The 27,966-nt window shown below is 55.7% G+C and overlaps 2 protein-coding genes across 5 annotated transcripts; both read left to right on the top strand.

Moving 5' to 3' along the window:
• Window positions 1-26: 26 nt before the first annotated feature.
• On the top strand, window positions 27-13,925 carry LOC147157278 (collagen alpha-1(XIV) chain-like). Of its 3 annotated transcripts, XM_086063208.1 has the most exons (48): window positions 27-178; window positions 245-340; window positions 850-966; window positions 1,042-1,185; window positions 1,260-1,340; window positions 2,830-2,988; window positions 3,048-3,167; window positions 3,238-3,402; window positions 3,478-3,627; window positions 4,901-5,070; window positions 5,127-5,253; window positions 5,330-5,475; window positions 5,675-5,804; window positions 6,110-6,249; window positions 6,315-6,441; window positions 6,514-6,668; window positions 6,748-6,880; window positions 6,964-7,008; window positions 7,082-7,221; window positions 7,325-7,454; window positions 7,803-7,925; window positions 7,994-8,143; window positions 8,221-8,337; window positions 8,793-8,942; window positions 9,015-9,089; window positions 9,214-9,353; window positions 9,458-9,581; window positions 9,660-9,803; window positions 9,866-10,030; window positions 10,105-10,143; window positions 10,229-10,367; window positions 10,439-10,581; window positions 10,652-10,761; window positions 10,841-10,999; window positions 11,076-11,153; window positions 11,237-11,323; window positions 11,405-11,458; window positions 11,524-11,619; window positions 11,765-11,818; window positions 11,906-11,959; window positions 12,024-12,077; window positions 12,155-12,226; window positions 12,354-12,389; window positions 12,467-12,533; window positions 12,624-12,812; window positions 12,891-12,968; window positions 13,044-13,199; window positions 13,452-13,925. In XM_086063208.1, the coding sequence occupies exons 2-48, from the start codon at window positions 262-264 to the stop codon at window positions 13,637-13,639; spliced, it is 5,499 nt and encodes a 1,832-aa protein (XP_085919334.1). In that variant the 5' UTR covers window positions 27-178; window positions 245-261; the 3' UTR covers window positions 13,640-13,925. The 3 variants fall into 3 exon arrangements, 2 of the variants coding, with proteins under 2 accessions (XP_085919334.1, XP_085919335.1); XM_086063209.1 differs by lacking the exon at window positions 27-178 and having other exon boundaries at window positions 187-340; XR_015091383.1 differs by lacking the exons at window positions 12,891-12,968; window positions 13,044-13,199; window positions 13,452-13,925 and having other exon boundaries at window positions 12,354-12,381; window positions 12,624-12,693.
• A 1,161-nt stretch (window positions 13,926-15,086) lies between these two features.
• On the top strand, window positions 15,087-26,843 carry LOC147157277 (zinc fingers and homeoboxes protein 2-like). 2 transcript variants are annotated; one of them, XM_086063211.1, is made up of 4 exons: window positions 15,087-15,629; window positions 17,855-17,924; window positions 21,083-23,856; window positions 25,004-26,843. In XM_086063211.1, the coding sequence occupies exons 3-4, from the start codon at window positions 21,287-21,289 to the stop codon at window positions 25,011-25,013; spliced, it is 2,580 nt and encodes an 859-aa protein (XP_085919337.1). In that variant the 5' UTR covers window positions 15,087-15,629; window positions 17,855-17,924; window positions 21,083-21,286; the 3' UTR covers window positions 25,014-26,843. The 2 variants fall into 2 exon arrangements, with proteins under 2 accessions (XP_085919337.1, XP_085919336.1); XM_086063210.1 differs by lacking the exons at window positions 15,087-15,629; window positions 17,855-17,924 and having other exon boundaries at window positions 21,270-23,614; window positions 23,698-23,856.
• The last annotated feature ends 1,123 nt before the right edge of the window (window positions 26,844-27,966 follow it).

Here is a 27,966-nt window from a genome sequence, read left to right as displayed (position 1 = left end):
CAGGGTGACGTCACCGTGATATTTTGAAAGCACTTCCGGCGATGCTGGTGCGCACTGCGCCGGGTCGGGCTGAGGTTCAGTGCAGCAGGACGCGCGGAGCGGACCCTACGCCTATTGGGGTTGTGCCGAGCGACCGGAAGCTTGGCAAACGCGCGTGCACGCCTGCTGCGTCCGTCAGGTAAAGGCGCGGCGAAGAGTTACTTTGCGTTTGCCGCCAACTTTCTTTTTCTTTGTATCATTTCAGTCGAGTGTGGCTTCGCGATGACGTCACGCCACTGGATGGTCACTTTGGGCTTGCTGTTGTTGATGCGCGCCCACGTTGCGCGAGCACAGGGCCAAGGTCAGTTTTCATCATCATCATCATCGTGTCTTCACGTGTTCATCCTCACGTGATCATACATTCGCTCGCGCGTCTGCACGATCGCGCACCTGCCTCGTTGTCTTGCATGAAAAAAAGTCGACTTTGGAACTTTTCGTTCCGAATTTCAAGAGAAAAATGTGATGTTTACTTTGACCTCTGCTGTCTAAAATATGTTTTCCAATTGATTACGTAAACTAATAGTAGGAGAGACGCTTCTCAAATAACACTTCACGAAAGCTTTCAACACTTTTTGTTTCCAGCCTTCTTTGTTCATAGTTGACAAAGATGTGCAGCAGTTGTTTTTATTCATTGGATGAATCATTTTGGCAGTTTTTGCCATTTTCTTTTCTTTCTTTTTTTTTTTTGGGGGGGGGGGGGGGGTTGGTTTGCTGGTTTGCTGAGCGCCTTCTCCCTCCAAAATGTCCGTCCATCTTGATGTGTTCTTGACGTGCGTGTTGTTGTTGGTCACGTGTGTCGCTGGCGTTCAGTGTCTTCCCCGAGAAGGTTCCGGAGCAAAGTGCTGAGTCCGACCCAACTTTTGGTGTCCTGGAAGGAGCCCAAAGGTCCGCTGGACGGATACGTGCTGGCCTACAGCACGCAGCCGGGTGAGCGCGCGCGCGCGCGCACGCACGCACTCGCAAACTTGCGCGTGAAGGTGACGAGCGTGCGCGTGCCAACAGGCGGCGATGAGACGCAGGTGGGCGTGGCCAAAGAGGACGCCGAGCTGCTGATTGACAGCTTCGACGCCAGCAGGGACTACGTCTTCAAACTGTTTGCCCTGAGGGGGGCGCTAAGGAGCAAACCGCTGCTGGCCAAACACCAAGGTAAGGCGCTAATTGGTGAAGGTCGGCTGTTGAGGGTCCAAGCTCGCCAGCTTTTTGTTTTTCTTTGGGTTCAGCTGAGCGGTCAGGACGAGAAACCTTTCAGTCCCAAAGTCCACAAGATGGCGGCCCCACGCACGTCAACGCCATCACGGAAGGTAAGATGGACAGGAAGTGATGTCACCTCCTGCTGTGACATCACACCAGGAAGTGACGCCATGTCAGGAAATTCGAGCGTGACTTGACTTACAAGTTGAATTTGTCACGTGATCAAGCTTGTAAGTCAAAGTCGCGCGTGCGTGCGTCATCAAATGAATTTTTCCATCAAAAGCGATTGCTGGCCGCCATCTTTTGTGGGTTGCGCGTTGCCGTGTCTGAAGATCGCTCGCTCCGAACTCCATTTGGGACCAAAAAGGGCTCATACGTCCCAAAGCAGCGCGTTGTGGCACTCGTATGTCAAGGCAGACTGCGAGCGGCGGGCCAGGCGCCGACGCCATCTTGTCGGCACTTGTCGGATCCGGCGGGCGTGGCTCCCGTCTGCGCCGGAGACCTGTCAATCAAGCGGTGGCGAAGACCTGTCCCCGCACGTCGGCGCCGCTCGACGTTTCTTCCCTTCTGCCTTGGACAGACTCGAGAAGAAGAAAAACAGGAAAAAAAATATTTTGTACAATAATTTGTTGTCTGGTTTGATGTTGTCATGTGACCACAAGATGGCAGACATGACTCAGTTGTGCATGCTTCAAAGTTTTTGTGAAGCTTTTCTCTATTTTTCACGAAAAGTCTAAGCACATATTTTGTCCATATGGAAAATGGCATTGAGCGATGCGTACTCTGCCGGCAACCAACGACCAATCTGCCGGCAACCAACGACCAACACTAATCGCCACCACGTCGACGTCTCCTGGCTTGCCATGCGTTGGAACGGCTTGTCCACGATTGGATCCTCGGCGGGGAAAACGGAAGAAGAACATTCCGCAGCCTTTGAGCAATGTCGAAAGTATGATGTCATCGCTCGGCAATAAAACAAGTGGCGTCGTGTCGGGCGTCGCGCTGAGACGAGCTCCCGGAACGCGGCAGGAATCGCAAGAAGCTCAACTTTGACCCGGTGGGCGTGGAGCGAGCGAGCGAGCGCAATGTTGCACCTGAACGCCCCACAGCCAACCTGAGCACGCGTGTGCGTGTGCGCGCCAACGAGTGGCGTTCTGCAAGTTGTTCTTAAAAGTTGCCCAATCAATTTGCCGTTGTGTGATGACGGCAGTGGCGTGACTGAAACCCCCCCCCCCCCCCCCCCCCCAAATTCTTTTTTTAAACTTGATGTTGTTCTCGCCTGAAGACGTCCGGGACACGTTTGGGCTCGCCCGCCACTTAAGAACGTGAAGCCAGCTAACAAACGGGCGCGTGCGTTTGTCACCAAAAAACAAAAGTCAAATTGTGAAGACAAAGATGAGAAAGTGGCGATGATATTTAGTTGTTTGCTTTCAAGTGTGACGCGACCGAGCGTCTGCTTTTCTGACCGCCACCTCATTTACAGCGGACGTCCAAGTGTGAGCTTTTGCTGGCTTTTTGTGTGTGTTTTTTTCCCAATCCAAAATGGCAAAAGGTTTCATTTGCATTTTGAAAGTCGCTAACTCAGCATTTGATGCTCAGGTGAGGCAAGGTTCACGTGCGGCACGCCGTCCGCCGCCGACGTGGTGATCCTGGTGGACGGCTCGTGGAGCATCGGCCGCACCAACTTCCGCCTGGTCCGAAGCTTCCTGGAGAACCTGGTGCAGGCCTTCACGGTGGACGTGGAGCGCACGCGCGTCGGTGAGCTCGCCGGCGCTTTCCACGTCACACGCCGGCCGCTGTGTGACGCCTTTTTGCAGGCTTGGTGCAGTTCAGCGGCGAGCCCAGGGTGGAGTGGCACCTCAACAGTCACGTGAGCAAAGCCGCCGTGGTGGACGCCGTCAGGAACCTGCCGTACAAAGGCGGAAACACCCTGACAGGTACGCGCCAGCTACGCGAATGTAGCCTCCCACGCTAGCGCTTTGAAAAAGCCTCAGGACCTCCGTGCAGGTCTGGCGCTGACCTTCGTCCTGGAGAACAGCTTCAAAGCGGAATCCGGATCCCGAGCCGGCGTTCCCAAGGTGGCCATCCTCATCACGGACGGGAAGTCCCAGGACGACGTGGCGCCACCCGCGCAGACCCTGAGGGACGCCGGCATCCGAGTGTTCGCCATCGGTACGAGTTGGCGGACGAACGGATCCCCACTAGGTGGCGCCGGCTGACTTCCTTCCTTCCTTCCTTCCCGGGCAGGCGTGAAGAACGCGGACGAGGGCGAGCTGAAGGCCATCGCGTCGCCGCCCGCCGACACGCACGTCTACAACGTGGCCGACTTTGACGTGATGAGCGACATCGTGGACGTTCTCACCAGGAGCGTCTGCCACACGCTGGAGCAGCTGGCAGGTGGGAGCGTTGATGACCGCGCCATGTTGGATGTGGCAAGTCATTTGCTCATTTCAGGCTTGGAAACAGTTTTGCACTCCAAATTTCATGGGATGGAAAGTCAACAATGATTTTCATTGATCAGACATTTTGCCAGCATAATTGCTTTTTTTTTTTTTTTGGAGAGCTCAGTATTATTCATTCAGTCAACATGTCATCATCATGGCTCGCTTTTCTTTTTTTTACGCGTGTGTGCATACGTGTGAGCTTGTGGTCTTTAATTCACCTGAAACCTGTTAAAAATCCCAAACCCTTCACCTTAAATGGATACTTCAGAGTCCCACCAGAGTCGTGAAGTTGTCAGGAGACCAGAGGAAGGATCAACAGAAAGAAAGATGAAACAAAGTGAAATCCAGCACCAACTAGACACCACCTACCACCCACAGAGTCACAGAATCTGTCACCAACCCCAGAAACATCTCAATTCCAACAGATTCAGGAGACCTCGGGAGACCAGAGGAAAGACTAAAGGAAGGAAGGATAGATGAAGCAGAGGGAGATCCACAAACACAACCGGCCAGAGAGCCAACGGAGAAGCCCGAAGCGCACACCTCCCGACACGGCCCGCGCCCTAAGCCCAACGCAGCGTAACGGGACACAGCAGGCCCACACGGCACCCCACCAGCCCCCGCTCCCCGCACGCCCCCCCCCCCCCCATCTCCCGGCCCCCGAAACCCGGGGACCACCCGTTCCCAGGAATCGGCGCCGGGGGGGACCGGGAAGTGGTGCCGCGAGGGCACCGCCCACCCCACCTCCAGCCGCGTGGAAGGGCAGAACACTGGGGAGGGACGGGCGGCACCCCAGAACCCCGGGGTGGGGCGGGGACACAGATGGGGGATCACAGCACTGCTTAGCACTGAGATCTGCCCCAACTGATTGCTGCCCACCCCGATTCACGCGCCCCTCCTCGTTGCAAGGTGCATTGAAATTGGAGGGGAGTCGCAGGCCCGGCATAATTGATGACGTTGCGGACATTTGATGCTCCAAAGTTCATCATACGGTGGCGAAAGGTGCCTGCAAACAAGTCACCTTTCTGATGATCTGCTTGATGCTAAGCTAACTTTTCTCACAGACCGACGCGAGAACATCATTGGACGGCAAAAAGTCACAAAATATTTCACTCAATTTAATGTCAAGGTTTCCGAGCGAAGCTGAAGAGCGGTCTGACACATCCAATATGGCCGACACGCTGCCGTATCGTCCGGCGAGTTCAGCGGGTTTGTTTGTTTTGCAGTCGGAGGCGGACCCGCCCCCCCGCCCGAAAGCGTGGCTCCACCCCGAGACCTGGTGACCTCTGACATCACGGCTCGTAGTTTCCGCGTGTCGTGGACGGCGCCGGCCGGCGACGTGGAGCGCTACCGGGTGGTCTACTACCCGGCCAGCGGCGGCAGGCCGGAAGAGAAGGTAACGCTTCCCGACGGCAAGATGGCGGCTGCGGCGCTGACACGTTGTGTTTGCAGGTGGCCCCCGGGTGGGAGCGCAGCGTTCTGCTGGAGCACCTGAGTTCTCTGAGCGAGTACCAGGTGGCCGTGTTCGCCGTCTACCGTAGCGCCGCCAGCGAGGCGCTGAGAGGGAGCGCCACCACGCGTGCGTGGGATGATACCCAAACGTGGACGCAAAAAGCCGCCAGTCCCACCTTAACCTTGCCGCGTTGACCCCGCAGTGGCCCTGCCCACCGTGGAGCGCCTGGACCTGTCGGACCCCACCCACAACACCATGAGGGTCCGTTGGAGCGCCGCCCCCGCCGCCTCGGGGTACATGATCCTCTACGCGCCGCTCAGCCAGGGAGAACCCGACGATGAGGAGGAGGTGACACCGAAACACGCCTTCGTCCTCCTGGCTGGCAAGATGATGTCATCGTCTGAAAATGATGACATCGTATCACGCTGATGATGACGTCATTCGAAGACGATGACATCGTGCCAGGAAGGATGACGTCATCGCAAGATGGCGTCATGGTGTTGTGATGTCATCACCCGAAGATGTCATATGCTGATGCCACGCGCAGGTGAAGGTGTCGTCCGACGTGGAGGAGGCAGAGCTTGAGGGTCTGACGCCGTCGACGGAGTACACGGTGACGGTGTACGCCATGTACGGCGAGGAGGCCAGCGACCCCGTCACCGGCCAGCTCAGCACACGTGAGTTGTCAAAATGGCCGCACTCGATGCTTTCGTGGAAGCGCAGGTGTTGGCGGCGGCGGCGGCGGCCTGTCTCAACACGCCGAGCGGCGACGCTTCTTTCGCCAGCTCAGCCTTTCATGAAGTTTTACGAGGTGTTGGCGGCGTGACGTGATGGCGTCTGAAGCCGACGGCGACGCTTCTTTCGTTTGGTGTCGTCTTTCATTAAAGTTCCAAAGAAAAAGATTGGCAACAGAACTTTGATTGACGGCTCAGCGATTGCCGCGCTCTGATTGGACGCATTGGCCTGTGTGCGATGTGCGCAGTGGCGCTGCTCCCGGCGACCGATCTGCGAGTGACGGACGTGGGCCACAGCTCCGCCCGCCTCCGCTGGGACTCCGCCTCCAGGAAAGCGACGGGCTACAACCTCGTTTACGCCCGCAGCGACGGCGTGGAAAGTAACCAGGTGCAGAAAATCACTTGATTGGAAGCTGATGATTCCGACGATGACGACGAGTGACTGACATGCAGGTGGAGGTGGGCCGCGAGACCAGCTGGTTGCTAAGCAACCTGAGCCCTCTGACCGAGTACACGGTGGGCGTGGTGGCCACGTACGACGAGGGACGAGCGGAGCCGGCCACGCAAAGTTTCTCCACAGGTTGGGCCCGTCGCCACGGCAACGTCACGCGCACACGCACACTCCACTCAGGTGGGTTCCACGCACACACAGGGAACGTTCCAGAACCGGCGGACGTGCGGAGCCACGACGCCTCCACCGTCGGCTTCCGGGTGTCATGGCGGACACCCGCTGACGACGTGGCTCTCTACCGCCTCGGGTGGGCGCCCGCAGATGCTGGCCTTGGTGATGGCAGCGACAGCGGCGAGGTGGGCGTGCGTGCGTGCGTGCGGGGGGGCGCAGGCAGCGCGGGGGCCGAACCTTCAACCGGCATGTGCGTGTCGGCAGGTGCTGGTCGACGCAAACACAAACAGCTACACGATCAGTGGACTCCGCCCCTCTACCGGGTACGAGGTCCTCATGAGCGCCATCTACGGGAACGAGGTGGAGAGTGAGCAGGTCTTGCTGCTGGAGGACACGGGTGCGGCCCGCGCACACACAAACTCACACACGCACGCACTTGTGCGCAAGCAAATGTTTTTTGCTGCTTTTTGTTATGCGTAGTGGAGCGAACCACCACCGTTGCCATGGCAACCGCCAGCATTGCAGGTGAGCGTCCAGTTTTTGCGAAGCCCCGCCCAGTCGAACCGCTTTGACGCGGCGCTTGCGCTTGTGGTTGCAGCACCTCGTTCCGGTGTGCGCGGCCTGACCGTTGATGACCAAAGCGCCTTCGGCCTGCGAGTGTCATGGCAACAGGCCGACGCCCACAACGTCCGCCATTACCGCCTCAGCTACAGCAGCGCGGCCGGCGACCAAGAGACGGTAAGATGACGTCACGTGATTAAGATCAGGTCAGAGGTCACTTAAGCAGCGACGGAGGGACGATCGCGTGACGAGCTGACGTCTTTTCTTTTTGTCGCGTCAGAGGACGCTTCCGTCCACGCAGACCAGTTTGGTTTTACAACCTCTGTTGGCCGACACGCAGTACAAAATGGCCGTCACGCCCGTTTACCTGGATGGAGACGGACCGACGGTCACGGCCAGCGGACGCACGCGTACGTTGGTTACCGTGGTGACGGGCGGGGGTGCAAAAACGCCGCCTCTCGTGCTCCTGTGTCTGTAATCCAGCTCTCATTCTCGTCCTGTCTCACTGTTTGTCTCCATCCTTCTTCCCGTCTCCCTTTCATCTCCCGTCTGTCTCTCGTTCTTTCGCTCTCTTTCTCTGTCTGCCTGTCTGTCCCCGTTTGTCTCACGCTGTCGCTCTGTTCGTCTCACGTTGCCCTGCCGCCCACTTGCTCTTTGCCTCTGTATCTGTCTGTCTCTTTCTGTCCTCTGTCTCTGTCTCTGTCTCTGTCTGTCTCACCTTCTGTGTCCGTCCCATTCTCTTTCCGTCTGTCTGTCAGTTTCACTGTTGCCTCCCAGGAATCTGCGCGTGTCGGACGAGTGGTACAACCGCTTCCGGATCAGCTGGGACCTTCCCGGTTCTCCCACGACGGGCTTCCGCGTGGTGTACCAGCCGCTGTCGGGTCAGTGGGTCCGCTCGACGCCGGCGCCATTTGCGTGGCCTCTCTTAAGCTGCTCGTCCCCGCCGCAGCCGCCGGACCCGCCCTGGAGACCTTCGTGGGCGAGGACGTGAGCACCATGATGATCGTCAACCTTCTGAGCGGCGCCGAGTACGGCGTCAAGGTCCTGGCGTCCTACGGCAGCGGGTCGAGCGAGGCGCTGTCGGGCCGGGCCAGGACGCGTGAGTGTCTCCACGTTGTCGCGCCGCGCGCCGGCAATTTGACGCTGACTGACTGCCGCGCGGCGGTGCCCCGGCAGTGCGTCTGGCCGCGAGCGACCTGAACGTCTACCAGCAGAGGACGAGCGGCATGTGCGTCCAGTGGCGGCCGCTCAGACACGCCGGCGCCTACAGGCTTGTCATCCAATCCGCCAGCAGTAAGTCACGCCGGCCGGCTGGCGCCACCTACTGGCGACGAACCGGACACGCCTCTCACATGAGATGACGTTCAAGTAGAAAAGAAGCAAAATGCAAAGCAACGACACGTAAATACGCGGGACACGCGTGCCTATTTCAATTGTCACGCTTGACACTATCGTGGCTCGAGTCCATTTCAAGAAAATAGCAAGATACTAAAAAAGAAACATTCAGGCATTGAAGTCAAATTCTCTTTTCACACGCGTGTGGAGGAAAAAGACGTGTTAAAAGGATCGATTTCATTCATTTAGTTTTGTGTGCTGCATATGCGAAAAGAGACAAATGAATGCTGGTAATGCAGATGCAGGTAAGTGCAGTGGGCGGGGGGGGGGGGCGGGGGGGGCCTGGGAGACGGCTGCCGGGGAAAAGTTCTTCTGGAACCTGCTGCTTTTAGTCATGAGGCTCCTGATGCCAGGCGGTCACGCGGAGGAGGCCAAGCTGAGCGCAGGAACCAGCCAGCACTGTTTCGGCAACCTGAGGCCCGACACGCCGTACAAGGTCAGCGTTTACGCGCAACTGCAGGACGGAAGCGAAGGTCCGCCAGTGTCCGCCGCCGGCCGGACTCGTGAGTAGCCGGCGACCGACGGCGGCTCGGGGCGCTCTCGTGACGTGGGACGTGACATGACTGTTTGTACAGATGCGGTGCCCACCCCAGCGCCCACCACGCCGCCGACCACCACCCCCCTACCCACAATCCCCCCTGCCAAGGAAGGTAAGTGCATGTTCACGCTACCTTAGCAAGCCAACAGGGGGCAGCAGAGTAAGAAGGAGGAAGAGCTGAAAAAAGCTTCCGTTGTGTTGGCCGCCTCAACGCCGACATTCGGCCACGTGTGCAGTCTGCAAGGCAGCCAAGGCCGACCTGGCGTTCTTGGTGGACGGTTCCTGGAGCATCGGCGACGACAACTTCCTGAAGATCATCGGCTTCTTGTTCAGTACCGCCGGGGCTCTGGACCAAATTGGGCCCGATGGCACGCAGGTTGGACTTCCTCGGAATGCCGCGTCCCGCTGCGGCTGGCCCGTCGGCTTTCTGCACTCGAGTCACGCGGTCAACACGTTAAGCCCGCGTGTGATGCGCCGCAGGTTGCCATCGCTCAGTTCAGCGACGACGCGCGCACCGAGTTTGCGCTGAACGCGTACGACGACAAGGAGCGCCTCCTGGACGCCGTCAACAAAATCTCCTACAAGGGAGGGAACACCAAGACAGGCAAGACCCGATCACATGACCGATGACATGACCCGTCCTGTGCTCGACTTCGTGATGCGGTCTGTGTCGTCTGCTTAGGTCGCGCGATCCGGCACATGAAAGACAACATCTTCACGGCAGAAGGCGGAGTCAGGAGGGGAGTCCCCAAGGTCCTGGTGGTCCTCACCGACGGCCGATCGCAGGATGACGTCAGCAAGGTCTCCAAGGAGATGCAGATGGAAGGTCAGCCCGGGTCCTCGCGGCGGGGTCACGGCCGAGCCGTAACCCGTACGTCGCCCCCGCAGGCGTCATCGTCTTTGCCATCGGCTTCGCTGACGCCGACTACGGCGAATTGGTGAGCATCGCCAGCAAGCCCAGCGACAGGCACGTCTTCTTTGTGGACGACCTGGACGCCGTCAAGAAGATCGAAGAGAAGCTGGTGACCTTCGTGTGCGAAGCGGCCACGGCCAGTGAGCGAGCGCCCGCCCGCCCGCCCGCCTTCATCGGGACTTGTTGCTTGAAGAACGTTTCTCTGTGTCCTCAGCATGTCCTCTGGTGGCCATGGACGGCGGCAGCACTCCTGGTAAGACTTGCAAGCGTCTTGCAGCGGGACGTCCGCCACCTTCGGCGCTTGTCGAAGCGACTGACAATTCCCGCGTGCTTTGCAGGCTTCCGCATGATGGAGCTGTTTGGTCTGCTGGAGGAGCGCTACAGCAGCCTGGCCGGCGTCTCCATGCAGCCCGGAACCTTCAACGCCTTCCCGTGCTTCCGCCTGCACAGCGACGCGCTCCTGGCGCAGCCAACCAGGTTGTCCTTCAGCTCAGGTGCGAGGGATCTGCCGGCAAGTTGTGACCTTCAGGACGCTCCGCCTCCCTCAGGTTCCTCCACCCCGAAGGTCTTCCGTCAGACTACACCATTACGCTGCTGTTCCGCCTGCTGCCCGACACCCCCCAGGAGCCTTTTGCACTCTGGGAGGTCTTGGACCAGGACCACGAGCCGCTGGTGGGCGTCATCCTGGACAGTGAGTCTTTGGCGCACAATGACTGTCGAATGTCGTCGCTCTGCTTGACCGGTGTGGACTGACGGCGCAGATGGAGGGAAGACGTTAACCTTCTTCAACAACGACTACCGAGGCCATTTTCAGACTGTCACCTTTGAGGGTCCGCACATCAAGAAACTCTTCCACGGAAGCTTTCACAAGGTCAGGCGCCGCTGCCGGCTTTGGCTTTTGTATTCTCAAGTGAAGAAAACGAGTCGAGCAAACGGCGTCCTCTCTGCAGCTTCACGTGGTGATCAGCAAGACCGGCGCCAGCGTGCTTGTGGACTGCCAGGCCGTGTCCACCAAGGCCATCGAGGCGGCGGGAAACATCAGCGCGGCCGGGATGGAAGTTCTGGGCAGGATGGTCCGCTCCAAAGGGAGCAAGGACAACTCGGCGCCAGTAAGAGCAAATCAGACACAAACGGATACGGGTCGGGTCGGGGTTGGCGCTGCCACTGACCGTCGCTGCGTTGCAGTTTGAGCTCCAGATGTTCGACATCATGTGCAGCACCTCTTGGGCCTCCAGGGATCAGTGCTGCGAACTTCCTTCTTTGGTGAGTCCGCTTGCATGCCCGGCCACGCGCTAAGAACTAACGGTCGTCCCGCCCGATCTCTTCATCACGCTAACGCCACCCAGCGCAACGAGGCCCAGTGCCCTGCCATGCCTAAAGCCTGCACCTGCACCCAGGACAGCAAAGGCCCCCCAGGGCCTGCCGGACCACCCGTGAGCCACACACACACGCACGCACGCACTGTTTGCATTTGGACGCGCTGAATTCTGCACACCCTGCCTGTTTTCAATTAGGGCGGCCCCGGAATACGAGGAGCCCGAGGTGAACGTGGAGGGCCCGGTCCAGTGGTGAGTTTGGATCCAAGTGTAGACTGGGATTTCCGGTCCAGTTCTTGATTCAACCCTTCCTCCAGGGGCCTGGTGGAGCGGTAGGTGAGCCCGGAGTACCAGGACCCCAGGGGGCCCCAGGTCCACTGGGGCCCAGCGGACGCTCCATCAGAGGTTCTCCAGTAAGCATGCTAGCATGTCACACGTCACACATGCTGAATTGTGCATTTTAAAAGCATGTCGGGTGCAAGCACGCGTGTCTTCACGCGTGTCTTCAAGCGCATGTCAGTACATGTGTTTTGTGTGTGTGCGTGCGCTCACGTGCAGGGTGCTCCGGGGGAGCGAGGACAGAAAGGAGAGTCAGGTCAACAAGGTCTGCAGGTAAATGCTGCCGGTGTCATGAAACACGCGTGCAATTTTCAAACCTGGCTGGTCGGTGGGTGACCCGGAGTGACCTCTGCGTTTCAGGGTGTGGCCGGCCGAGTGGGCGTTCCCGGCAGAGAAGGACTTCCCGGCCCCCGAGTGAGTGGCGCTGTCGTAAACGTGCTTTGTTGAGTCTCGCACACGTTCTTTTTTTCGTCTGCAGGGGCTGTCGGGCAAAGATGGCCCCCCCGGCCGACCGGGCCCCCCCGGAACCATTGTAAGCGCTTTGGAACGATCCAAAGTATTGTATGCTGCGGTATAAATGATGCTGGCGCATTTTCTTCTCAAACGCAGGGAAGCCCGGGAGTGCCCGGGGCCCCCGGTAACACGGGACCTGCGGGAAAACAGGGAGAACTGGGACCGCCGGTGAGTCCAAGCATTGAACATCAAACAGCTGCCAGGGAGACAGGACGTGCAGGACGTTGCTAGCGGTTGACCAATCAACCGTTTTCTTGTTTTCTTCCTGCTGTCAATGTTTTCCTTCTCGGTGCAGGGCCCCCAAGGATCCAAGGGCGACAAAGGTGAACGGGTACGCCATCCTCTCTCCAACCTGCTGCCGTTTTTGCTCTCCTCCGCTTGCTTGACTTTGAGCTTTTGCGTTGCCAGGGTGACCTGCAGTCTACGGCCGCAGTCCAGACCATCGCCAGGCAGGTGTGCGAGCAGCTGATCCAGAGTGAGTATATTAGCATCGCCAGTTGCCCGTGGGCAAAATGAGCGCGGACGCGCGGCCCTATGAAGTCACCCGGTGCATTGCTGGCTGCAGGTCACATGGCTCAGTTTAACGCCATCCTGAACCACGCGCCCAGCTCGTCTGTGACAGTCCGCACCGTCCCGGGCCCTCCCGGAGAGCCTGGTCGGAATGGATCCCCAGGGCCCCAAGGGGAACAGGGCCCCTCCGGAAGGCCCGGTTTCCCTGGACAAAACGGCCAGAATGGCCAACCTGGAGAACGAGGTGCGGGGCGTTGAGCGGATGAGCCGACAAATCCCAATGGGAATTTTGACAAGCGTGCGTGTCCATGCGTGTGCGCAGGTCCCCCAGGAGAGAGGGCTGAAAAGGGTTCCGCTGGCGTGGGAGTTCAAGGCCCAAGAGGACCGCCAGGACCACCTGGTAATCCCCTTCCGATCGTTTGTCCTCCACACTAAGAAGTGGCGTCTTCACATCCGACCCGCCAACCCGCCGCAGGTCCTCCGGGCCAGGGCAGATCGGGCAGCCAGGGCTCGTCGGGAAGACCTGGAAATCCGGGAGCACCGGGACGCCCCGGGGTTCCCGGCCCAGTGGGCTCTGCCGGGCCTCCCGGCTACTGTGACCAGAACTCCTGCGTGGGCTACAACGTTGGAGGTACGGCGTGAAGGCCGCCCGCAGGTTGAGATGTTTTGTGTCTGGAGTCGGCCGCGTTCTTCTTCAAAAGCGCTGGTGGGCCTGTCGCTCGCTCATCAAATTGCTCCTCCTCTTCCTGTCCCACTAACCCAATGGGAAGCTCTTCAAGTGTCTCGGTGATGTCTTGCTTTGGGGCTTACACTAACGGGGAAGTGCGGCCGCGCCGACTGCTGGAGCGAGTTGAGTGGCGTGACGGCGTCGCTGTTCCTGCAGTCCAGCTTCCGTCCAACATCTTCCCCAACTACGGCGAGGCGGAGGAGGTCGACCCCTACCGCTACTACCAGCCCGACTACCCGCCGCCGCGGCCTGTCCAAGACCCGGAGCTGGACACCGACCTCTCACAAGTGGATGAGGGGGCGGGGCCCGACAGGAGGCTGAGGAGAGGCGGCGCCAGGAAGTGACGTCAGCGCGAGGAGGAGGTCCGGCGGAGCGAGCGCAGCTAACACGTTTGTCATCTCTGCACACGCTGCTTGTCGTTCTCCAGCGCTTGCGGGAGGTCCGGAAGGCGCCGAGCCAATGGGCCGCAGATGAGGCCACAACCTCCGCATCTGATTGGCCGCCGTCCATAAATGTTGGCGATGGCGCTTGACATCCAGGAAAGCTTTGAACGAGCTTGTGGCAGTCAACGTAATTTATTTGGACGACTCCCTGTCCTGTTTGTCCACACAATAAAAGAATGACACAAAAGTCAGTCTCATGCGTCCTGACAGGAAGTTCGAGAGCGATGCTCGCATGCGTCGTCTTCATCATCCTTCATGTCCTCACCACTTCACGTCTTCGCCATCTTTTCACGTCTTCATACTCGAATGTTTTCTGTTCAAGTCCTCATGTTGTCACCACTTGTTTTTCTCTTTCCACCTTTGCCACATTTTTGTAGCTTCAGGTATTCACCTCTTCGCTATCTTTTCATGTATTCATATTCATGTTTCATGTGTTTGTCTCATTTCATGGCTTCATATCTTCATCTTTTCACGAGCCATCACTTTTCATGTCTTCATTTAATCGCCATCTTTTCATCCCCAGCTATGTGGTCACCTCTTCATTTTGATATCGTTCATATTCCCCACTCGTTTTCATGCGCTCACCTCACCCTTTGTTTTCATTGCGTCATCTCTTCCCGATGTCTACATGAGGACTTGAAGAGATGGCCCCTGTAGCCCCCCTGCGCTTCATGTGTTCACCAGGGCGCCCCCTTTCAGGAAGCTGCACGCTTTTGCCTCGGTTGCTAAGCAGCGTTGGCCAAGCTCTCCCCCTATTGGCTGCTGCTCGCTGCCTGGCAACCTCATCTGACCCCGTCCTCCAGAGACCACGCCCACCCGAACACGAGCACGAGGGCACGTGCACCACAGTTACAAAATCTTTTACAGCAGCAAAAAAAGTTGATCTGAAAAAAAAAAGGGGACAGGGATGTCTTTACGATGTGGCCAAAATATTGTACATTCACTAAAGTCGCCATCACGCTCGTCCCAGGGTCAGAGGTCGCGCAATGCACAGCACGTGTAGTTCTGTCAGCGATGTGCTTGTACGTCATCGGTCATAGGTGGACGCAAAAGGCCGCTGACGTCACGAGGCGAGGTGTGACGTCAGGCCGGAGACCTTTTGTCAACATCAAGATTCCGCGTTCTGTGAGGGGGCGGGGCCGTCAACTTGGCACAAATACAAATGATTGATGACGTCGCAGGTCACGTGACGTGTCGTGCAGCGCGAGGAGTTTGGTGTGCGCGTGTGTGTGAATGTGCGTGTGTATGCGCGCGCGCGCTCCCTCTCGCTGCTCCGATCCTTTGCTGCGACACGCGAGACGGGACGGCTTCACGCGACACCGCCAGGTAAGAAGCAAGAACACTCGCAACTTGTCGCGCCTCCGCTCGCCGCCATTTCCAACAACTCGTGGGCGCAAAAGTCAAGTTTGGCGAGTGGGCGTGCAGCTGGCAGCTGGCAGCCGCCGCCGCCTCTTTCCTCGCCGCTCGTCCGCCGGCTCGACGCTGCCCGCCCCTGCCCGGTCCGCCCGCTGGTTCGGTCGACGTCGGAGCCGAAGCGAGCGCACTCGCGCTCGCGCAAGTTGCTGTGTCGTCACGCCGCCGTTTTTCCTCTCGGGGGCCAACTTTCGTCGGCACCCCCGCCCCTTTGGTGACCCCTGCCTCCACTGGTGAAAGTGCATCCCGAATGTTAGCCGTTAGCTGCCTAGCTTCTACAGGGCGAGCGGGGAGGCTAACTTGTTTAGCTTGAGCGGTTCTGACGAGTCGCTCCGGTTCTGGTCGGCTTGTTTGCCGGGCCGAGCTTGCGGGCTCGCTCGAGTGCTTCTCCTCCTGCTCCTCCTCCTCCTCCTTCTCCTCCTGCTGGACGCCAGCGTGTGACAATGCTAAGCTAACATCAGACACGGGGTCATCCGAGGTAAACTCACACTGCGAGTGTTTTTCCGCGCTTTTAGATGTGTTTGTGGCATTTTGTGTGTTCATGTGTGACGTCGTGTCGATGTGTGTGTATGTTTTCATGGTCGTGTATACTTTTGTGTAAGTGTGTGTTTTTGTGTATCCGTGTTTGTTGGTGTACGAGTGTCTGGCTGCTTTTGTGCGTATGTGTGCCGTTTGGTCTTGCGGCGGCCACGAGCAAGGCAGCAGTGTCAAAGTCAGTTGTGTCATGTCACTTTGAGTTTGTTGCGGTGGCGCAGGTGTCAAATGTGGCCGCCACACGTCTTCTCGGGGTTCGAGCAGGACTCCAACGTCGGTCGGAGTGACGTCACCGGGTCCGTGTGGGGAAGCGTGTGGAAAGGCGTGGCTCGTCACCCAAAATTGGGCGGGTGTTTTTTGGGGGGGTAAACTGTCACGCCGTTGAGAATGTTGTGGTCAGTTTGCGGAACAAATCGAAGGGGGCGACTTGAATGGCGTTCAAGGATGAGGTCGCCTTTGTTTGGCTCCAGTTTTTGTTGTTTGGATCTTTGGGCCAAGTGGGCAGAGTCAGGCGTGTCTCACACATGCTTGAGTCGGACGGCAGAAACTTTTCCTCCCTCCGCGCGCAAATGTCAACTTGTTCCGATTTTTCTTCCGCCGTGTCGTCCTTTCATCTTGTGACGTGCCGGTGCGTCAGGATGGCGGCCAATCAGATCGCACTTCTCCTTGTTCAGGCACGCTCATCTGAAGGCATTTTTGAATTTGGGGGCGGGCACCCGGCAACCCACCTGAATTTTTTTGCAGACAGATGCCGGTTCTGATATGACTTGATTTGAAAAGTAGGAAATAAATGACACCACTTGTTCTTTTGTCCACTGGGTTAAGGTGACGCTAATCCAACGCAAGAATCGTAACAGCAAGAATCGTAACGGCATGGTCAGGAAAGATGCAGATCGGATTGACCGCATTCAGAGCTCCATCTAGTGGACGAGTGGCACAAGTGCACCGTCTGTGCAACATTTCCCGTTTGGTAAGCAATTGGCAACCTGCTGTGGATTTCGAAAAGGACTCGCTGATGTGATTGTGGGCAAAGACGTTTGTGGCGTGAACGTTGACCGGCACGTAACGAAGCCAACAAAGACGCCCGAGTGGAGCCGCGTGTTCTCTCGTTGCTCGCCGTTTGTCAATAAAGGTGACTTTGCCACCTGATTTTCCTCGTTTCCTACTTTGAGGTGACACAAAAGCAGAAAACGGTTTCCTCAAACTCACTATTCCGCCCGGCATGTTTATTTTCTCCGCTTTTTGGCAGTGACTTTTTGGGTGAAACCAGCACATGTTGATTACAAAAGAACCGAAGAAGCTTGAAAGTTTCTTTTGACGGGTCTTCAAATGCTCGACGGCGGCTGAAAGACGGGCGAGTTGCCTTCACGAAAAGGACCCAATCGCCGGCAATCGCGCCACAGCTCCCGGCAGCTGCCTTGGCCACGCCCCCTCCAAGCTAACAAACATCCAACTATTTCCAGATCAACTCGTTTGAACAAAAGCGCCCAAAGGGAGCCAAGAAACTCCAAGTAAGCAGCAATCCGCCCTCGCGTCCCGCAAGATGGCCGCCGGACGCGGCACGCGCCTTTCACGCACCAACATGCCTGCGCATTGTCTTCGGGAGGGCAGGTCTCGCTTGGTTGGACCCGATCTCCGCTGGGCCCGCCGGGCGGCCTGCGTCTGTTGCTAAGGCGGGTTGCCATGGAGACGAGCACGGAATGTCACGTGAGCGCAAGTTGCGAAGGCTTCGCGTGTTGCGGATCATGTCACCTTGCGACCCTTCACAATAAAAGACGCGGTTGAAGACTTAAAATACCAATTCGTCGTCTTGCGGGTTGGCGGTGCAACAATTTAGCGATCAAATGAATTCACAGCTAATTTGACGAAATCTTCTCAGCTTTTGATAGTCAGCCCTGAAAAACAGACGATTTGATTGGTCATCTTTGTGATAAACAAAAATAGGACTTTTGCAAATACGTGGAACAAACATGAATTGAAAGCTGAATGGAGTGTGAAAATAAGGACCGCTTTAAGTTGATGTGCACTTTTTCCATGTTGAGACAACCGGCACGTCTGACTTTTGACCTTGTAAGAATGCAAATGGAATTGCTGCTTCGGCGGCGGCGGCGGCGGCGGCGGCGGCGGCGGCGAGCTCCTCATGGCGTCTTTTGCTTTGTGTTCTTGCAGGCTCGTTAAGACGTGCGCCACCACAGGCTCCACCCACTGGCATCAAGCTCCTCCCCTTAGAGGAAGTTGGGTAAGTAGCAGGCTCTTCCTGGCAATTTGTGTGCGTGCAGGATTTGAACAGGGCCAAAAGGTCCACTGCGATGGTGCGCCCCCTGCAGGCTCAAACAAGCTTTTGCGTGACTTCCAAGCTGGAAAGTCCTTTTATCCGTTGAGCAAATCCATTTTCCCAAATTCAACACATGTCTATTCCGTCTTGAAAAAAACCCAACCTTTTTTTCTTCCACTTATTTCATTCCAACCGAAATCACGTCATCAAACAGACTGTTAAGGTGTCGCGTGTGCCTTGAAGGGGCGTGTCTGGATTCTGTCATGTTGGCGATGCAATCGGTTGAGCGTCTTGCACATGCTCATTGCGAGTGTTTTCATTTCGCGGACCCCTTCGTCACGCTCACGGGACTTTGATCTCGTCCACCCTCAAATGTCCACATGAGATCGATCTCTTTGCAGTGACTCGGGCGCGAGTCACATGACGTCTGATCAGTTACGCACAAGTAGGGCGGGGCAATAAATGGAATTCATTCGATACATCGTCATTTGAAAAAAACGTGTTCTAAATCAAATGTTGTCTTTTGCAAGCCGTCCTTCTGTTGTGTTCCACTCAAATGTTTTTGTGTCAGAATGCCGGACGGCTGCTTTGCGAGACGTGCTTGCGGCGGCGGCAACAAAACGACTTCATTGTGGCATTTGAGGAAAAGCCGTCAATGTTAAGTTGATGTCAAAACTCATTTAGAATCGATTGTTGTCTGAACGTTTTGCACGCAAAAGATTTTTGAATACATGAAAGCGTGAATGAAATGTTTGATGGCTTTGTTCAAATCGCAATCGTCTGCAAAAATATGGCCCAGCGACACACAAACACGTTGTCAGAAATGTGCACGGAGAAGCTCGAAGGGAATTTTGCTGCTGACGCACTCAAAGCCGTGCGTGCGTGCGTGCGTGCGTGCGTGCGTGCGTGCGTGCGTGCGTGCGTGCGTGCATCATGCATTGGTTTGCATGTGTGTTGTGTGTCATCATTTGTTGTGTTCATTTGTGTGTAAATGTGCGAGGGTTTTTCTGTTGCTGTGTGTGTGTGTGTGTGTTGTAATTGTAATTGTTTCTGTTTGTTTTTGTGTGTGCGTGCACAAATGTGAAAGCAGCCCGAGTACGCGATGTGCAGCCAAACTATTTGCTGCGCTGCAGCGCAGGGGTGTCCAAAGAAGCAATGCACTCACCCCAAAGTGGAGAAAACTATTTCTAGGGAAGCTTTATTGATCGTAGTTGTGATTGTCTTCATTCTACTTTTTGTGATGGGTCAAATATGTGTGGCCCCGCCCCGCCCCGCTTCACCCCAGCAATACAGTTCACTATTGGGGCCCCAAAGTCGGTGGCGCACGGTGTCATTAAAGTCGACGCCAACGTGTGTTGAAAGTCACGTTGCTCCGCTAAATCTTTGCTTTGCCGTCACGCCGTCGCCATGAGACTCGGCCCGTTGCCATGGAAACAACCCAAACTGCACTACTGGGAGAGGGCGAGCGTGCGTGCGTTTAATGAATTTAATCATCCTCTTTTCATCATTAAATGGATTTTTTTTTCGTGGTTCCTGCCAGCAACAGAATCTTTCTGCTGCATGAAGGAAGGTCCAATCAGTTTGTCGCTCATCACTTCCTGTTTGCTGAGGGCCAATCACTTCCTGTGCGTGCGTGCGTGCGTGCATGCGTGCGTGCGTGCGTGCGTGCGTGTTGCTTAGCATTGTGTGATGCCACATTGTGTCTCTTCTGCTGCTGTTGCTATGGTAACATCAACACAGCCCCAACCCCAAATAACATCACACACACACAGGCGTGTTCTTCATCATGTGAAGTCATGCAAATGAAACCTAATCAAGTTTGTTAAGAGCCCAAATGATCAAAGGAGGTTTTTTGGAGAGGGGGGGGCGCGATGGGGGTAGAAGACTTGTCATCTTCCTCTTCTCATCTTCCTCCTCTTCAAATCATCCTCCCAGCTGACAGGCCGCCGCCCTCTTCAAGCCAACGACTGTCAAGCATGTGATGATGTCCTGATGCTGATTGGCTGGCTTGACTCGAGGTCGCCTTTCCGGAGGTCAACTTCGGTTTGCCAATCGCGATGATGAATAATCAGCACATTTGTGCGCAAATGATGGGCAAGTTGGATACTTTTGGTCACTCTCCACTTTTTATTTTATTTTCCAAATAATTGATGACTATAAAGTCCGAATATAAAGCATACCAACATTCTGACTTTGATACTGTACTTGCATAAAATACTTCGGTACTGGAACGGTACCTTGACAAAACTCTAAAACGTCAGCAAAAGCAGCAAAGTTCAACCTGACAAAAGAACTTCAAATTCAGATTTGTTATTTGGGAATAATTACAAATGTTGGGATGTATATTCATACCATTTCATGCCATATTGTTGACGTTTGTCTGCGTTTGATGTCATCCGTTTGAAATATTGGCACTAGAGTGGCGCTCAATGTGACCTTGAGGGCGCTCAATGTGACCTTGAGGGCGCTCAATGTGACCTTGAGGGCGCGCGCGTCTCTGCTCTTCTCCACTTCGTTCCCAATTTCGTCAAATGCGTCATCAAATACGACAAAGTGGGAACAAAATAATTCACACTCAAAAACGCGTCGTCGGAGCTTTTTCTATGCATAGCTGTGATTTCCTACCGTGCGCCTGTTCATTGAACGCACCTCGAGTCCACTGCAGGAAGGATTGCTGCTGTCCGCTCTTGTTGCAAAACGTTTCTAAAAGTCAACATTGAAAAGCACGCGTGTGGATTGAAAACATGCTTGCGCGCTCCCGCGGCGCCTTGATTAGCGCGTCATGCTTCTCGAGGTCCAGCGGGCGCTTCAGTGCGTCAAGCCACCTTCCTGCGCCGTCTCGCACCGCCGCTGAAAGGGGCGTGTCGCTCGAGACAGGCGGCCTGCCTTTGAAACTGCGTTGGCGGCCTGTCTGGTATTTATTTTTTGTAAGTAGCGGCACTAAGAAAAAATGATACCGAACCCTTCTTGACGGCAAAACGTCAAGGTGTACGGTACTGGTACCGGTATCGCGTGCAGCAGACGGCTTCCAACTAAGAGGCCCGTTCCAAAAACGAGCTCGGTCTTGTTGGCGTTTGGTCTCCGCAAAATGGCAAGTGACTATCTCTCTTTGTCTCGCGCAGGTCTGGAATGACCCCTCACAAAGTCCCGGTCAGCTGACATCGCACCGCCGGTGCCGATGCCAAGCGCAGCCCGGGTCGGCACCCCAGCACACTCGCCCGCCTTCTTGCGCTGGCCCCGGCCAGGCCAACGCAGTCCACGAGAAGCGCTCGAAGCCAACGCCCCGCTGACGTCAGCCCGGCGTCACCGTCACCCTGAAGGTCGTTATGCCCGGTCGCAGAAAGTCCTCGAACCCCTGCATGGTCCAGGTCCTCGGACCGAGTGACCCCAAGGAGACCCTGGATGCGGAATTTTTGGACATGGAAATGCCCGAAGACAATCAGATGGACCGGTCTGAGCCCTGTGAGGCAAGCCATCAGAATGCGGAAGGTCCGGACCAGGAACATTTGCACCCCCCCGAGACGTTAGGACAAAAGCAGTCGGGTGAAGAAGACGAGCAGGGAAATGAATTGCCGTCTCAATCTGACCTGGAGGCTCACAAGAGAGAGTCCAAAGACTACGCGTGCAAATGTTGCCCCTTCTGGTGTCCCAACCTTAAAGACTTTAAAGCCCACGTGGACTCGAGCCACCCCAACGTGATTCTTAATCCGCTGTATCACTGCGCCGTTTGCGACTTCAACAGCAAAAAGTTTGAGCTTCTCACAGAGCACAACAAGAACCTTCATCCCGACGAGAACAACTTCCAATTCAAGAGGATCAAGAAGAACAATCAGACCATCTTGGAGCAGACGATCCGATTTGAGGGCCGTCCCCATCCCGAAGAACAATCTGGAAGTCACACTTCCGTCTTCCCGCCCCGCTTATCTGCCACAGCGACGTCGCCAGACGCCATGCAGGGTCTCCACAGGGGCGGCCCGGTCTCCATCCAGAAGGATCCCGTCGCGGCGCTCCATATCAACGGCACCGTCATCATTCCCGAGCCCTCCGTCCTCCGAGACCTGGGCCACGTCACCCCCGTGCTGCAGCGCCCGCCCAACTACAACTGCCAACCCAAAATAGCCGTTCCTCTGAACAGCAGCAAGTACAACCCGTCCTTGGACCACAACCCGACTCTGATCACCTCCTTTAACGGGTTCCCCTACCCGACGCACGCCGAGCTGTCCTGGCTGACGGCCGCCTCCAAGCACCCGCAGGAGCAAATCAAAGTTTGGTTCACCACCCAGCGGCTCAAGCGGGGAATCACGTGGTCCCCGGAGGAGGTGGAAGAGGCCAGGAAGAAGATGTTCAACGGTTCCATCCCTGCGGCCCGTCACACCTTCACAGCCCCGGCTCCCGGTCTCGCCTCTGCGACGTCCGCCGCGGCCTCCCAGCGGGCCCCCGCGGAGCATCCTTCGCATACGGCCGTCTCACGTTGCGGCACGGTCCCGTTCGCCAGCCACGTTCCTGCTGGAGTCGCCGTCAGCTCCGGCCATGCGCTCAAACGGTCTCTGATGGCTCACTGTGGCCCCGAGTCCAAGAGACCCGTCATGGCAGTCGCCCCTAGCCAAGGAGACCCCAAAGACCAGGGCTTTCTGGCGCCCTCTCAAAAAGACAACCACCCGATGGCTCCGCCGGCAGGAGTTGCGCCCTTCGCAAGCGAGATGAGGAAGTCGCCCCCCGCTGCTGTGCCTTTGATGACGTCATCATCATCATCATCATCTTCGTGCACCAAAGGGAAGCTTCTCTCTTTGTCAGGAAACCCCAAAACCAAACCGGCGGTGTCACTGTCGTCCATCGTCTTTCCCGAGTCCTTAACGAGGCCAACAATCGCGCCGCCGCCCATCTTCGCCCCGCCATTTCCAAGCTCGTTGTTTCTGCCCCACCTTTCCAAAGACAAGCTTCCCGACACTCTGCCGGCCGCCAACGTGACCTTCCCAGATTCGCCTTCACTCGTCACCCCTCAGGCACGGAGGCCCCCCATCATCCAGTCCGCGCACACGCCGGCCAAAGTCCCCGCCGGCATCCCGAGACCAGAAGCGCAGAATGCGGACGAGGAGGCCGGTTTGCACGGAGCCGCGATGGGCTTTGGCAGCGGGACGTCCTCCAAGTGTTCTAGCGCCGTGCCGGCACCCACGCACAGCAACGGGTTGGCCCAAACGGAGGGCGGCAAGCTCCCGCTTGTAGATTCCCGGCAGAAGTCCTCGGTGCTGACTCACTTCCCGCTGCTGGAAAGAATGAAGGGCAAGACGGCGCAGCAGCTGAAGATTCTGGAGGAGCATTTCCTGAGGAACAGCTTCCTCTCTCGCGGCGACGTGGACCTTCTGGCGCTGGCCACCGGTCTGTCCCACCGGGAAATCAACGGCTGGTTTGCCGAGCGCCGGGCACTCCGGGACAACCTGGAACTCGCCCTCCTCAACTCGATGGGCACAAAGAGGGCGGAGCCGGACAGCGAGGCGCCGCCGCTCCTTAAGGGGATTCACAAGCTCAGTTTTGCTGCGGAGGATGGTAAAAGCGGCTCCATGCCTCGTCCCCGCTTCGTTCCAAATTCTTGCTCGGCGGTGGCCGCGCTGCCCAAGGAGCATTTTGCTCAAAGCGAAGGGACGACGCCGTCGGAGGTTTGGCCCGGACTGGCCCGCGTGGACCTGGCGCGCTGGTTCTGCGATAGCCGTTCAACACTGCACGCTGACTTTTTCCACAGTGGAGGAGGTGCGGGGCTCCCAGACAAAAGTGCTGCGTCCAGCTGCCAGGAAGGAGGAGCCGAGGTTCTGGAGGCGGAGCTGGGCTGGCTGATGGAACAGCATGCCAGCGGCCTGAGCGCGCCGCAGCGTGACGAGCTGCAAGACCGTCCGGCTGGCAGGTAACCTCTTCTCGACCGCTCACGTCTTGCCAAATTCTTTCTTTCGCCGCACTTGCAACGTCACAGTGAAGCTCCGCCTCTTTGACGGTCACCTGTTTTCCATCGCCTTTTCTTGTATCAACGTCGTTTTTTTGGCTTGAGAAATTGCGCATCACCTGGCCCTTTGCTTGGCGCACAGCGTTTTGCTCCTGAGCAGCTGCGGCGGGATCGCTAATGTGGCCAAACATGAGTCCGAGCTCACGGTCGGCTTTGCGTCCGACGTGGCTTATCGCGGCCCCTGCGGCGCCAACAGGCCCGAAACAACACCGCCGCGGACGGGACCGCTTCAAAGTCCCGTGGCTGTAAATGCTGCGAACGCTCGAGCAGCCCAGTCCCACCCAAGATGGCCGCCCTGTGGCGACGTTACTTCACATCTCAGACTTGTTTATGCTGCTAACGCAACAAATGCTAACCAATCATTTGTTAATTTTTCTCAACGCGGTTTAGTTTCTCGCTCGATAAGTCATTTGGGAATATTCCCATTTCTGAAATGAGGAATATTCCTGCAAAATCTTTCTACGCTTGCCGTCCGTTTGTGAAGGGATGTGCGTTCGCTCGGCTCATCAGAACGTCCGACACGCGTCCCGATTGAAGTTGCTGCTCGCTTACGAACATCCGCGCGACTTTCGCCATCAAATCCCTACAAAATCTCCTCAACTGGCGTTTCCACCGCATGCGGTCGGCATCCTGGCGCGCCCGCTGCATTTTTTGTCCCCAATCTTTGATTTCGAAGGGGCCCCATATCCAAATGATTTGTGCCAGTGGCCTTTGAACCATTGCTTGGCGGGCGTGTGCGCTCTGCGTGCCATATTTGAATAATTTTGCTCCACTCTCACACAAAGTGGATCCGCGTTTGTGCCCAAAATAGCGGCGGCGGGTCTTGGCGGCGCCCCCCTGTGGTGCCGAAGCCATGAAAGCGTCACGTTGACAAACGATTGAAAACGATGGCAGCTGTCGGCATCATCAGTCGGAGAGAAGCGGAGGCGGGAGTGATGGCCGACGTTTGCAACAAAAACGACCCCACCCCCCACCACCGTTCCTCCATCTTTTGCGGAGGAACTATCCAGGTGTACATTGTGACAATCTGTTTTGTGTGTGTGTTTTCCAGGTGCGAATAACACCAATCAATCATCTGGACACGTGGAGGACGACGCCGCGTTGTGATTGGTTGCCATCACCCGTCTCCGATAGACAGGAGGCGTGTCCCTAAACCATTGCTACAGTTAGCTGCTGCGGCTAACGTGCGCTAACGCAATCGCTCAGGTTGGCTCTCCATTTTTTGTCAGCGTGGGCGGGGCTGGCAGCCATTTTTTATTCCCCAATGTGCTTATGTTGAATTTGGGACTTTTTCTTTCTTTTTTTTTCCCTTCTTTTTTTGGGGGGGGGAGGTCGCCATGAACTACAACACACTTTTGGCACTGCCCCCTAACCTCCTTGCTGTAAGTAGCTTTAGCCACACCCACTCTCACGTGCATGTGTGCACATTTGTCAGCGTGTACATAGTGTGTGTGTGTGCGTGCGTCGACGCGCTAAGAACAAAACTGCCTAACCAGTTTTTGCCAAAGTCCAATTTTTGCATAATTTTGTCTCTTCGTATTCCCAGCAGATATAGAAAAAAAATTCTGACAAAAGACCAGTTAGGAACTTTTGTTCTTAGTGTGTGAGAGAGAGAGAGAGAGAGAGATTCTTTTGTTTTCAAATGATGTGCTTGAAAACAAAAGAATGGCGCACGCGCACGTGCTGGCAATACTTGAGTGAGTTGTTGATGTGAGCGTTTCCTGGACTTGCGCCCGCCACTCCCCTGCTGAGGAGGGAAGCGAGGGGGAGGGGCTTATAGCCAGCCGGGTGGTGGGGGGAGGGATCATCCCCCAAAAAAAGCAATTTAGTTTGAAGTGCTGTTTCGTCGTCACATTCGAGCCGGCCAGCTTCCTTTGGTCTTGCGTGGCGTGCACGTAACACGCCACAAACATGTCACGTGTACACGCTCCGCTTCTTTGCTAACACGCGAGTGCGTTCGTCATGTGACACAACTGGACCAAAACGCGGCCCAAGAAGTCCTTCTGCTTCCAGCACACGTACACACACACGCATGGTGTGTACTTTTGTGCAGGGATGCGATACTCAACGCGTGCACTGGCAATGGTGCAAATGCGCCGATACCCCGACAGCGATACCGCTTCAGCAGCCTGACGTCTTCTGTTCTGCCTCGCTGGAAACGTTTGTTGGATAGGGAAGCGTTTGCTAGCTCAATGCGCACACATCATGCGGAAGGCCAAAGACGGGCAACAAAATTCAAACCTTTATTGAATATTCCAAGACAAACGGCGAAAGATGACAGAACAAAACTCGCAGACGGATGAACGGGAGCAATCGGACGAACCTTGTGACGAAATTCAGTCGCACAAGCGCGCCCGCCTTGGAAAGGGCAAGCGGCCGTCAAGACGGCACAATCTGTTGAGCTCAGTGATGCAAAACACAAAAAGTTGGTTGTCAGTTTGCACTCTGTGATTGGCTGGCGACCAGTCGCGGGCGTACCCGGCCTCTCGCCCAAAAGTCAGCTGCGATAGGCGCTGCTGCTAATCCGGCAAATGAAGTTGAAGTTATTCAGGACAACGTTCGAAAAGACAAAATGGCGACATGACTGCGTCGCGTCACTACTTTTGTGTCCTTTGACTCGATGAATGTGGAAGTGCGCTCGCTCGCTTCCAATGGCGTGTCGTCATGACTTGTGATGGCGCGGCATGAATGTTGATGCTAAGATAGCGCGCACATGCTAATTCATTAGCATCTGATTCCTATCAGTTAACATTTGGACCAGGCCAGACCTTTCCTCGCACGCGCACACGCACACACGCTGCTGCTTCTATTAGCCGACGCCTTTTTGTCTCAAGCGTCACTTTTGGCTTACGTTTGTGTCGTCCTCCAATAAAACGCTTTTTACACCGCCATCTTGTGCTTGCTATCTTTTAGGCACTTTGATGGGACGATGAGAAGCCTTTTGAAAAAGTGCGCAGCCAAAACGTTGAACTCTTCCAAATTTGTCATGAAACAAAAAATGCAGTTGAGTTTCCCCCAGAATGATGTGCATGCAACGTTTGTCCACTAGAGGGAGCATGGTTGCGGAGCCGCTGATGCGATGGCCACCACGACGGATTGGCGCGTTGTTCTGTTGCCGCTGCCCAAGATTTTGCTTTGCCAGCTTCTCGCCATCCGCAGCAAGTGGAGCTGGAGGCCAGTATGTCCGCCATTTTCTCAAAGCTGGAGGCCAGTATGTCCGCCATTTTCTCAAATCCAACAAATACCAACTGGAAAACATCAAATGTTCGGCCTGAATGCATCGGGACCACAAAAGTAGCTATTTTATCACGAAGCCGCAACGCTGACAATAAGATTTGGTATTGGGGGGGGGGGGGGGGTGGTCATTGTGGAAAATGCGTTGACATTGAAACAAGTATTGGCATTGTGAAAGGTTGTATTGGAAAATAAAACATAGACATAAAAAAACAAAACCTTTTCTTTAAGCATATTTTTGGGGGTCTTTTTCAATGCCAATCTGCACATTAGGAGTTCCTGGTGTACTGTTGCCTTTAGCCAACAGAGGGCGCGCTCTTTTAAAAAGCTGGAAGGTGTTCTCGCTTCTCTCAAAGCCCCGCCCCCAACCACAACCCCGCCCCCACGTTAAAACACTGCTCATAAATTGAAAATGAAAAAAAGAGAAGTGAAACTGAAAATCTGACACTGGGGGGGTAAAAAAAAATCTGCAGATTGGCATTGAAAAAGACATAATACAAAAAAAATATGCTTCAAGAAAATTGTGTTTTTTTAATGTCTGTATTTAATTTTTCAACAACCTTTTACAATGCCAATACTTGTTTCAATGTCAATGCACCTTTTTCAACAATCACACAAAAAAATCCAATATCAAATCTTATCGTCAGTGTTTTGGCTCCATATTTTATCAACTGTAATTATTTTTTTTTTAATAAATTCCTAATTGTAAATTTTTCCTGCCAAATATGTAAATGTGCATTGGCCTCCAAGAATCCGAATCGTTTCGGGGCCCAACGTCTT

The sequence above is a fragment of the Leptonotus elevatus genome, chromosome 19 (genome assembly GCF_054856555.1).
Source record: "Leptonotus elevatus isolate MCC_2025b chromosome 19, RoL_Lele_1.0, whole genome shotgun sequence".
Taxonomy (NCBI): Eukaryota; Metazoa; Chordata; class Actinopteri; order Syngnathiformes; family Syngnathidae; genus Leptonotus; species Leptonotus elevatus.
The sequence above is the reverse complement of the archived record's forward strand: the minus strand, read 5'-3'. Positions and strand labels throughout refer to the sequence as shown.